General features: G+C 37.6%; 1 protein-coding gene across 1 annotated transcript in view; it reads left to right on the top strand.

Annotated features, from left to right (window-relative positions):
* The window catches only part of ASXL3 (ASXL transcriptional regulator 3), a 195,966-nt gene that overhangs the window by 31,754 nt on the left and 152,067 nt on the right, over positions 1-12,145 (top strand). The window contains 1 exon segment of the mRNA XM_070778764.1: positions 1,862-1,944. Coding sequence (XP_070634865.1) covers positions 1,862-1,944 — 83 coding nt within the window.

Here is a 12,145-nt window from a genome sequence, read left to right as displayed (position 1 = left end):
GAGAGACCATTGTTCCCAGCATTGCCTGTCCTTGGGGGTGATGCCCACCCTGTATCTAGTCCACGTGACCACAGCATCGCCTTTCAGTAACTCATGAGTATGAACTGTTCTACAATACTGACGGTTCTTTTTATTTCAAAAATTCTGTTGGCTTTTTTGTTTTCATGTCTGTATCTTTCCTGCCTTTCTTTGTAACCTAATCTTTCCCCCTTTTCAGCTCTTTCATGCAGTTTCCTTCTTGCCTTTTTTAAACCAATATTTTTACACTTTTGTCCTCTTCCCTGTACAGCTGTGCCTATGTTTCTCCCCCCCCCCCCCTTTGATAGTCTTCAGTCCATCCCTCCCAATAGTCTCCTCTCTGGAGACAGTTTTCCTTCTTTCCTGTTGACATACTTGTTGCTACGCTCTTTCCAGTGTAGCATGTTTTCGATGTTCTTTAAAGAATTGCCATCTGCAACTAAGGGACTGACCAGACTGGGAAAACCGGGGACATTTTCTGGGAAATAGAGGCGAGGACAGAAAAGTGGCCTTAATGGTGAGGAAGGGCAGGCTGTGGATAGTTCACTAGATAACCACAAGGAACAGAGCCCCAAGGAGCAGAAGCCTTGCCAGTGACTTCTTTGAAATTTAGCCATTGATAGTAGAAGAGATCACAGAGCTCTTTTGAATGTATTTGGAAGCCTTTTCAATTTAAAATTTGCCTAAAAACTTCTCAATTAATTCTCAATTATTATGATAATTCTGGTCTGATAATCATAGTAGTCATAAATTAGGACTCTAGAATCATAAAGTTGCATGGGGCCATGACTTGTGCACAGACTCCTGTACAGAAAATTTAAGTATTGGGTTGGCCAAAAGGTTCATTTGGGTTTTTCCATAAGATGTTCTAGAAAAACGCAAATGAACTTTTTGGCTAATGCAATAGGTGTCATCTACCCTTGGAAGAAGTCGTTGTGAGGATACGTGCAGACTTGTTTTCTTGTACTGGATGTGGTCCTCACAGCCCTTGTTCGTGAGTCGTGTGGGGACCATTGCTTACTGCTTTCACTACGTGTAGTTCAGTCCCGGGGTAAATAAAGAGCCTTGATTGCTAGGACTGGTGGTCTAATGCCCGTGGAAGTAATTAACTGTGTCCCATGTTATTTCCCATACTTTGTTCAAAATATCCCCTCCGCTCAAAAATAAGTAGGACAGATGGGGAGAGAAGGAAAATAGGACTCAGTTCATAAAGCTGAGATGGGCTGAACCGGAAGAGGAAGGGGGTTTACTTGAAATGAATTGGAAAAGGCAAATGAAAGGAAACTGAGCTGAACTGGAAGACACACTGTAATGGGATACTTGGGTTTCTGTGTGCTTTCTCTCCATTTGGGCCACGAAGGGTTTTTGTTGTTTTTTAATACAGAAGAAGTTGATCACACTATGAATCCAGTGAGGTTATTTCTGACTAGTGCTTTGTTCTCTGCTGTTGATGGTATTCAGGCTCATGTTTCCAAGCTTTTAGAAATTTAGGAAACATTTTAACAGCCTGAACACATGACTTTAACAATAAAATGTTAGCAATTTTAAATAAAGGAAATTATATGCATTTACTAACTCGGTGTTTTCAGGTTTCACATTACTTTTTTTGTGGTGTATGCCTTTGTGACATTTTTGCAGAATGGCCCCTGTATGTTGCAGAAACTGCCATAAATGTCCAGGAAAAAATTATATCCTATCACTTGCACACCTGACATGTATCACGTAACCTGATTTTGGCATAATAGCCCCTTCCCCTTTAAAATTTGCATGATTCACACACATTTGCATCTTGTATGTTTCTATGCAGTAATCTAGAAGTCTTATGTCTATCTTTATTTTTTAGGCACTAGAAAAACATCCCAACTCACCAATGACAGCAAAGCAGATATTGGAAGTCATTCAGAAAGAAGGGTTAAAAGAAACAAGGTCAGTATTCGTATTTACATTTTCTGTTTTCTTTGATTAACAGTTGCTACTGATTGCAAAGCAACAGATGTATGTAGCTTTTGATGATGTAGTTGATTGCGAATTAAGTAGCTACCTGCAGAGTCTTTGGTGACTGCCAAATATTTGAGTGACCCAAGATTTCCTTGGGACTACTTGTTCACTTAATAAATTAGACTGATAGAGAATGTACTTCATTAACAAGGAGCAGCACTGTGTGAATTTGCCTATAATTGGAGTTACTCATCTCTCTCGTAAGAGAAGACTTTTGTTTCTGAAAGTGATTACTGAAAGAGAAACGTTTTACAGTCTTCACAGATAGACTCCAGGATGTAAGATGAGCTCACTCTGAGAAAATTCAAATTGCCAGTGAACGTGGTTGAAAATTTAGTCCTCTTATATTTAGAATTACTCTACTTGGATAAATTATTGAGTCTTTTTTTAAAAAAAAAAACAGTTTTATTGAGATAGTCATATATCATAACATTTGCCCTTTGAAAATGTACAATTTGTTCGTTTTCAGAACGTTCCCCCAAACTGTGCAATCATTACCGCTGTTTAATTTTAGAACATTTTCACCACCCTAAGTGAACCCCATACCCATTAGCAATCACTCCCAATTCCCTATTCTCCCCAGCCCCTGGCAATCACTCATGTACTACAGTCTGTGGATTTGCCTATCCTGGACATTTTGTATAATTGGAATTATACACTCTATAGCCTTTTGTGGCTGGCTTCATTTAGCATCATGTTTTCAGGGTCCACCCATATGGTACCATGAATCAGTACTTCATTTCTTTTTGTTGCCAAATAATATTTTATTGAATGGATGTCAACTACATTTTCTTTATCTGTGGTTATCCTTTATTTTTGTTTAGTTATGAATTTTACAGTGTTGGCTTTATCCAGTAGTTTAGGGCCGTATAAATGATATTACTCAAAGAGAAGAAAGCAATTTGTTATAAGGTAAAATAACCATAGAGCTATCATATGTGTATCTACTCATTCATGTTACATAAACTAAATTTTTTTTAATTGTATAATGTTGCCTACCTGTAAGTCATTGACAAGACAGTGGTCTCAGCCTGGTGAAAATTTAATCCGCTGAGTTACCTTTTGAATCTGGTAACTGAGATAGCATCTGCAGAGAGCAATCAATGTCCTCCCAAGACTAACTTTTCCGACAAAATTGGTATTACCTGAAACTCATTACTATAACCTGTGAGTCACATTGGCTTCTAGCTGTTTAAAATGCATCTCTTGCGAGTTTTACCCACGAACATCACAATTTAGTGGTATGGAGGACTCCTAGGCTCAGTTTTTCATCTCTGTTTTAGAGGCTTTATCTGCCTGTTCTGAAGAAGGAGCCCGAGCTAATGTACCTGCAGTATTTGCAATTATTGTTCCCCACAAAGTGGAGGTAACTTTGGGGAGGAAAGTTGCTGACAGAGCCTAACAACTCTCTTAGGGGGTCCCTTGCTTCTAAGCCAGACGTCAGTATAAGGGGCTCAGGAACAAAACGGGGACGCCTGGAAATTAATATTCTCCTGACTGCCTGTCCGAAACGTTTGGGCTATAGCCAGAAGAAAAGAAGGGGTACAAACCTAAAGATCTGAACTCCTGTTGAACGTGGGCTGAGCCAGCGCAGTCTACCAGTGCAAGCGCTCGAAGGTTCTCCTATAAGCAGACACTTGAAATGTGTTCATCATGATCTTCTTCTCCACAGGAGTGAGCAGGCCACTATCAGCTCTTATGTACCTTGAGATATAAAACTCCTGTACCATGGCCATGAGCAGCATTTTAATTACACTTAACCATTGTAACAGCATTTTTTTTTTCATATTTTTTCAAGATGCTCATCTTCCCAGAATGGTACATTAAAGGGCTTTAAGTATATGTTAGCAAACAAAACACAAACAACTTCTTTAAAGAGTAAGAAAATTGAAATCGAAAACATAGCTTGTTCCTCTGTAAGTCATTGACCCCTTCATCGTCCCCGTCCTCCGTTATTGTGTCCTGTGAAGAAAAAAAATGTCATTATAAGTACAGATGAACCTGTGTAGGACTGTTTAAAGTTACCTGCAAGGAATTCAGAAGTTAAATAGGAAAAGGAATAGGCCAAGAAAGAGACCATGGTTCTGTTTTAAGTTCTACTTTATAAAATCAACTCTGTGCAGAGGGCTTCACACTGTGCATTTTATGTCCCGTTTCTTTCTGTCTTTTTGAATTCTCGCTCCTGTCAGGTGTGATGGTTCCTTACAACTGCTGTGTCTGTAACCACTCTTTCCTTCTTTTCTAGTCTGCTTATTAGGATCATCTCTAAAGTAAAAGTAGTTCTCAGATTTTTGAGTTTCAGCTTTCCTGTTGTATATTGCTTTAGGGAATAGATTCTGACATTTATTTTTATTTTGTTACCTTTCAAATTCTTAAATAGTTCCCAAGTATTTATGGCAGCAGAGTAAATGAAGTGTAACTGGATCTGTTTTTCTTAAGTAAAGTTACATTTAAAAATTCCATCATCATAAGGTCAAGCATAGCTGTTTCATTTCTAGGTATTTATTAATGATGTGCTTTTCAAGATGTGCAGGCTTTCAGATATGCCTGATTAACTGCAGGGGAGTGACTGTGAAGGTTACTGATGCGCCCATAACCCCCCGGGGGTCTCCATGAATGAGAGGTCATGTTAGCGGCCCTCCCCCAGTCCACCGCTGTGCCTGGCATTTCTGGAAGAGAGAGGATTGGCCCTTTATCCATCATCATTCCAATGCCATTTGTTTTAAAATAACGCCATTTCTTTCCAGAGCTGGGTTGTTGGGGTGTGGGGGGAGGGTTCTTCGTCCTGTGTGTCAGGCAGGTTTCCTATAACACTGGACCTCACTGGACTCTAAATTTGTCCTTGTTTGTCTTCCCGCTGGTCTGTGAACTCCTTATGGGGAGGGTACCCCCACACTCCTGGCACTCAGAAGATACTCAGTAAATATTTGTTGAGCAAACATTCTTCCTCAGGATGTTAACTTGCTGGTCCTCAGTGATGCCTTTGGCTTGCATTTAAAGTTAGAAGCTTCTTTTTGGCTTTACAGGTTGTGTTTTTTAATCCTATTTTTAATTGTTTTAATCAAAAAGAATCTACCAGTTTTGAGGGAATTCCTTTAAATAGATGCATGCCGATCGCCTCTGACAAATGAGTGGTGAACACGTGAGCTTACTGTGCCGTTGCCTGTTCTCAAACACTGTAGGTGCCTCTGGTTGACACTTAAGACTTAAAATAAAAAATAAACCAATAATTTTGGCAAAGCTGATATGTTTGTGTTCAATAGATGTGATATTGTTCATTTATTTATTTTTGACATTTTATGGTACCTTTTCTTCTTTCCCAGGGACACTTCAAATTGCATAATTTTCATACAGACAGGATAAAAAGAGAACAGTTCTTTTATATCATGTTCTGTGTATCTTCTTCAAGTTATTGATGAAATGTGTAGTATTTGGTTGCACTCTATTTGGGAAAGCTAGACTGAAATAAGAACTCCCCATGTGGTTTTTAAAAAGGTATATAAATATAGTAAATTGTCAGAAGAACCTAAAGTTTTTGTTAGAGAAAATTAATATGATCATGGTAAGATTTCCCAGAATTTTTTTTAATGAAAATATATTTGGTAAGTTTTAATTCCCTTCTGTATAATAACAGAAGATCTTTATCAATATAATTTTATTCTGGTCCATCTATATTGTACTTGCTTTACTGATTGAGTTATTTCCAGGCTTCTGTTACTTTGTGCTAATGAGTTGTCAACAGTTGATAAGACAAAGCTGTTTGGAATGCTTTTCAGATGATCAGAATCTTATAATCAATCAAAGAGCCATGTTGCTTGCACAGAGAGGATAGAAATGTGCATATTCCAGACTGCAGCTTTTATGGATGGATATTTGATATTCCTGTTTGGACTGCTTGGCTAAACATTCCCACTTCCTGAGGGAGAGAGGGTGCTACTGTGGACTCTAGTCTTGTCTGCAATAATTAAACATATGTTCATAGAAAAAGAGAAAGCAACTGCGGTGACCGGGTTGGTTTGGATGACTTTGGGGGTTGCCTTGCCCTAATTCTGATTTTCTGCTTTTGGCTTGCTTATTCAGAAGTTATAATTCCTTTACAAAGGGGACTGAGGGAGTTTTGATGCCCAAGGATATGTTCTTCTCTGCTCATGTAATTTTTAAAGCAATGCTTCCAGAGAAACATATGCTGTTTTAGTGACACATCCAGGAGCGGTAGGTCAAGGAATGAGGTCTCTAGCATTTACCTAATGAGAGGGGGGGCCCCCATTTGTCAGTGGGGATAACTGGTTATGTGCCTGGCATTCTTGTTACAAGATACCAGTCATTAATGTAGCATAAACTGTGATACAGTTGGCATATTATTTGATAGTAGGTAAATAGTTTTCTAACGGAGGTGAGGTAGTCTTAAAATAATGGTCAAAAAATCACAGCACGATTAAAAAACCCTCTGTTGGGTTAGGAGCAGGGCAATATTTATAAGGTACATTTATTTTTTAAAAAATATTTATTTATTTATTTTTGGCTACACTGGGTCTTCATTGCTGCCCATGGGCTTCCTCTGGTTGTAGAGAGCAGGGGGCTCCTCTCTTGCTGCACTGTGTGGGCTTCTCATTGGGGTGGCTTTTCTTGTTGCAGAGCACAGGGGCTTCAATAGTTGTGCATGGGCTCAGTAGTCACAGCTCCCAGGCTCTAGAGTGCAGGCTCAGTGGTTGTGACATGGGCTTAGTGGCTCTATGGCATGTGGGATCTCTTGGAGCAGGGATCAAACCCATGTCCCCTGCACTGGCAGGCGGATTCTCAACCATTGGACCACCAGGGAAGCCCTGTAAGGTACACTTTTACAATACTATAGATACCTTACTTCCAAAAAAAAAAAAAATCTACGTTCTATTTCATCAACCATTTACAGGGCAGCAACCTATAATTACATATTATAATAGAGACATCTGAAAAAGTTTATAAACAATCTTTCTTGTGCTTGGTATTATTCAGGACATTGACATATTTTTGATTTTGTAATGTGGAGCATGCAGTTGACAACCCAAGATTTTGTAATTATCCTGCTATCAATGAGCGCTTTTTATCCCCCCAGGGAATTCTTAGAATTAAATTTGTTGTTCGCTCCTGTCTTAAGGTCTTCCATGTTTTCTGTTTTGCAGTCTTTGTCATGATATTCTGAAATAAGTGTCTTCACTTTGTACTGTGGTTTATTAAAGATATTGCATTTTTCCAGGGGGATAAAATGTCAAAAAAATTCCATTACCATGTACAGTGAAAAACAATAAAATTCCTTGGCATTTCTCTTGGTGAGATTTACGTTTCTAATTAGTGCTACAGGAGATGCTTCTTTCTCACTGCTGAAATGTTTTGTCTAAAGATAAGAAAGAAACACAAATAATTTCAACTGCAAAATCAATTCTTATTTCCAGACTCCGTGTTGGCATCGCCCCTTTCGTACTGACATGGTGGTCTAGTTTGTGTCAGGGCCTTTTAGAATTACAGTGTTAACACAGCGTCACCCTGCCATGTGCTAACATCTAATTCTCTCATTGTGTAAATGGTGTGCACAGTCAGCTACTTAGAAAGGAATGAAGGAGACAGTGATGTTATTAATCAGAATCACAGAAAAATCATACATAAATCATGTATTTATGTGGGTGTCTAGGTGTGTGTTCATGAGAGCATGTAAGCAAGCCTTTAGAATGGTTTCTGTCTTAGTTGACATAAAATTTTACTTGTCCTTGGATTACAAATCTCAGTCGGGATCATTCCTAATTCTTTTCTCCCATTCCCCTCATGGCCAGTTGGTTCTTGGGTGGTGTTAGTTCTGTGTTCTAACTACACCTTTCTTTCTCTGTATTCCTAGTCTTTGCCATTCATTCTTTGCACTTAAAAATTTTCAACTCGATTAATACAGTATCTTCTTAATTCATCTCTTTAAACCTGGTCTCCCCCTTTTTAAATCTATTTTTTTTTCTTAACAACTACCCCATTTATAGTAGCATTTCTTAACTGATAATCCAAAATAATGCAGAGAATATAACATACCTAATAAACTATGAGTCAAAAGCTGTTGTTGGTTGTATGTTTGGATATAATTAGATGAGATCAGGTGTGGTACTTTTTTCTAGTCACATGGTATCTGAAGAAACACATGCTATTCTGATAATATAGGGTTTATGATATGAATGATGAATGCATACATTATACCTTACATTTAGATATAAGATTTGGAATTTCTAATTTGATCATTTTTACAAACATTTGGTTCTTCCCAAAATACATCACTTAAAATGTTGTTTGTTAGAATTGTGTGCTTTGTGCATAATTAATTAGTTTTAAATTAAATGGTATAAAACTGATTATACAAGTATTCATAATTTATACATGGGTATCATTCATTGTTTAAAAGCAACTAATCTCTCATAATTAAACTTTTCTTAAAGTTTTTTTTATGATGACACAGTGATTGGAATAATTCTTCAAGGGGATAATATGATTATATATTACTGTGGAAGCATTTCCTGAATTAGGTAAATAATTGTGTGAAACATTACCCTATAGGGTCAGATTTCAACTCTTCAGCCCAGCCCTAATCAACCTGGACTTTGGCAGCTTTAAAGCCTTTGCAGTCACGCTTTTGATGTTGCAGCCACAGTTGACTACAGCTGACCCTTGCACAGCTTGGGTTTTTGAAATTTGTGGATTGATTTATACACAAATATTTTTCAATAGTAAATCCTACAGTACTACACAGTCTGTCGTTGGTTGAATCTGCAGACATGGAAGAACTGCAGATACAAAGGGCTGACAGTAAATTATATGCAGATTAATTTCCATGTTGCTCAAGGGTCAACTGTACTTGCCTTTGCTGTGAAATTTCTCCCAGAACCTATTTGTAATTTGGAAAGCAGAAGTAGAGCCTGAGAGACCGTAGTAAGCAATGTTGTGTGTGCGTGTGTCGCACACTTCTGGTAGTTTTCACATTGTTCCATAAGATTGGGTTGCAGAATGGAAAGGAAGCAGTATTCAGGCAGAAAGCCTCAAACCAATGGAATAAATTTGCGTCTGTACCCCTCCTGGTTCCCAGACTGAGGTCATGATAACAGTGATTGGTTACTGTGCCCTGGCTGCCATAACAAATCATTACACACTGGGCTGCTTAAACAACAGAACTCTTTTTTTTTCTTTTTCATAGTTCTGGAGGCTAGAAGTCCTAGATGCAGGTCCATCAGGATAGGTTTCTAGTGAGGGCTCTCTTCCTGGCTTGCAGACAGCCAACTTCTCACTGTATCCTCACATGGCCTTTTCTGGATGTGTGTGTGCAGAGAGAGTGAGAGAAAGTTCTTCAGTGTCTCTTCTTCTAAGGACATGCCCATCAGATCAAGGCTCCATCTATATGACCTCTTTCAACCTTAATTCCTTCCTGAGAGATACCATCCCTCATAGCCACACTGGAGAGGAGAGCTTCAGCACAGGAATTGTGGATGGGTGCACACACAGTCAGTCTGCAGTAGTGTTTCAGAATGTGGGCCTTTACATTTCTAGAATTCATGGCATACATAGAATTTTTCTAGAATTTTGACTATCTGATTCAACTTGGAAGTTATTCATAACAGTATGCTTAACACTGTACTGTGCTTCTGTCATTACATACTCCTAATATGTGTTTTCATATGTTATTCCTAACATATAAACTGATAGAATACTTGGCTTAAGTTGCATCTTCAAATATAATGTATATAGTCACATAACATAAATTGATTTGGATTTTATTTGAAGCCTTTGGTAAAAATAGCTGTGGTGACTGCACATAACCCTCAAGGCATCAATATTAAGGTATGCAATTACGGCTATGACATGGCCATTTCTTAATACAACATTTTATTCTGTCAAGCTTTCTTTCTCCATTCTTCCAAATAATTGAATAAAAGAGGTAATTTAGGTGATTTCAGCTTTACCAAGATCTTGGTATAATTTATTCCAGAAATACTGAGCACTCTATAAACATTTCAGTCCAGGAATAGGAGCAGAAATGGATATAAAATTATATTGTATTTGAGTCTTTCTAAGTATCCTATGCAGGTGAAAATCTTTCGGGAGAAATACACGTTTAACTGGGGTATTGTATTTAATTTTTTTCTAGGTGGTGTTTTTCTCCTTATCTCCTCATTTCATTGCTTGTGCTCTTAATTGCCACATGCTTAAATGATTTTAGTTTTGCTTCCATGTTTTGAACTTGACAACATAATTCAAATGCAAAACAGTTGATATGCTGACATGGGGACTTCTTTTTATAGTTGATTTGTTTTCAGAGGAATAAAAATCATGACATTTTGTTAAGACAGGTTTTCTAAAAGCTACAGTGCATAATTCCTTAGACGAAGTCCTAGTTCACTCAGGACAATTAAGGACTATTTATCCTACCTCCTGAATGTCTTATACAGAATCACATTGATAATTTTCTGAAATTCAGATGATTTCTATTAACATTTTTTTAAAAGTTACTTAAGTCCTGCTTTAGGTGCTGTGCAAGGCTTGTATTTGGGCTCTGTTCTCTCTTCAGTTTGTTGGTGACTGTCTTCTGGCCAGGTTCAGGGGACTCACGTGTGTGAGTAGACCTCTCCCAAGTGTTTATTAGTCAAATAAGAGAACATCAGAGAAAAGAAAACAAGTGTGGACATCGAGAAGTTAATCAAATACCTATGAAGCATGTCCTTTGCTATGTAAAATCCAGGGGTTTTGTGGAACCTTTAAGACATATCCTCATTCCAATAACATTTATTAGGCATATGCTATGTTCTTGAGATCATGAAAGCTGCTGAATTAATAGATGAGTAAAATGAAGTTCCTTCTTTTGAAGATTTAACAACGTGATTCCAAACATTCTTCTCTGAATCATTCAATTATATCTTTTAACCTCTCCTCTGTGGAGGATGTCTTCAGCCTAGAACATAATGGGTTTTTATTTTTTATTAAAAAAATTAAATTTAGGAATTTCTAAATTCTTTATAAAATACATGATATTCCAGCCTATCAAGAAGTATTGTCTTTCCATCACAAATATAAGCTCATCAAAGATAGGAACATGCATCTATGTATCCATTAATTTATTTTACCTAGAGCTGAGATACCATGCTTAATGCAGCATGTCAAGCAGATTAATGAATAGGGGCTTGATGAGTAAAAGAATACCTAATTGTTTTTTTTTAATCATTTACTTTTATTAGGTCCAAGAGTAAGGACTTGACATGAATTATCTTTTTAAACAGATGGGTGATAGATACTATATTTCCCATTTTACAGATAGGGAAGCTAAGGCAGATGAGGTTAAGTAACTTGAGATAGTTCATTTAGCTAACAGGTGACAAGTCTGGAGTTTGATGTCTGATTCAAATTGTACTTAATCTCTTAAAATATTTGTTTCCAGAACCTAAAAACACTTTGTTTTTAAAGTATTGTTTGTATGAGTTTATTAAGTAAATACTCCCCCCACCGCAGCTCCCACTCCCTTGGCAGCTTCTCTGGCTAACTGTTGATGGTCTATATATGTGTATAAAATTCACTGAGATTTAAGTCAAGCCTATAGATAGGTGTGTTGAGACTCTCAATTTAGAGCCTATTTGTAAACAGAGTTGAAAGATTTTTTAAAATTCCATTTCCATAACCCAGATTTGGAAGCTTCAAAGCCTTTCCCAAACTTGACCTGTTATGCTTGTCCAACATGAAGGGGGAGGGTGGGTGATCTTTAGTGAAGACTGGGGCTTGTGGGTAGCAGCAAGATGTATTTGCATTGTAACTCTTTACTGTTTTATCTAGAAGGTGATGTCATATGGTGGGATACATACTTTGGATAATGGAAGAACTATGGCCTCCACAGGACTCTTACTGTTTTGCTGTTGAAGTTGGACTTATAGATTGTTTCTGGGGGGAATTGTTTCACTGTGGCCAAAGCATATTGCTAATAAAAGACAGTTTTAGAAAGTGGCAGTCACTATTTTTATGAAATAACTGAAGGAAAATAGATGAGACTGACTAAACCATGGGGATGGAGGAGGCTGTTATTAACATTATTCTTTTTTAAGATATGCATCTAGGGAAAGAAAAGAAGGTACAAATGAATAGATGA

Source organism: Bos indicus, chromosome 24 (genome assembly GCF_029378745.1).
Source record: "Bos indicus isolate NIAB-ARS_2022 breed Sahiwal x Tharparkar chromosome 24, NIAB-ARS_B.indTharparkar_mat_pri_1.0, whole genome shotgun sequence".
NCBI classification, from domain to species: Eukaryota; Metazoa; Chordata; class Mammalia; order Artiodactyla; family Bovidae; genus Bos; species Bos indicus.
Note: the sequence above shows the minus strand (reverse complement) of the source record. Positions and strands in the feature narration are given on the sequence as shown.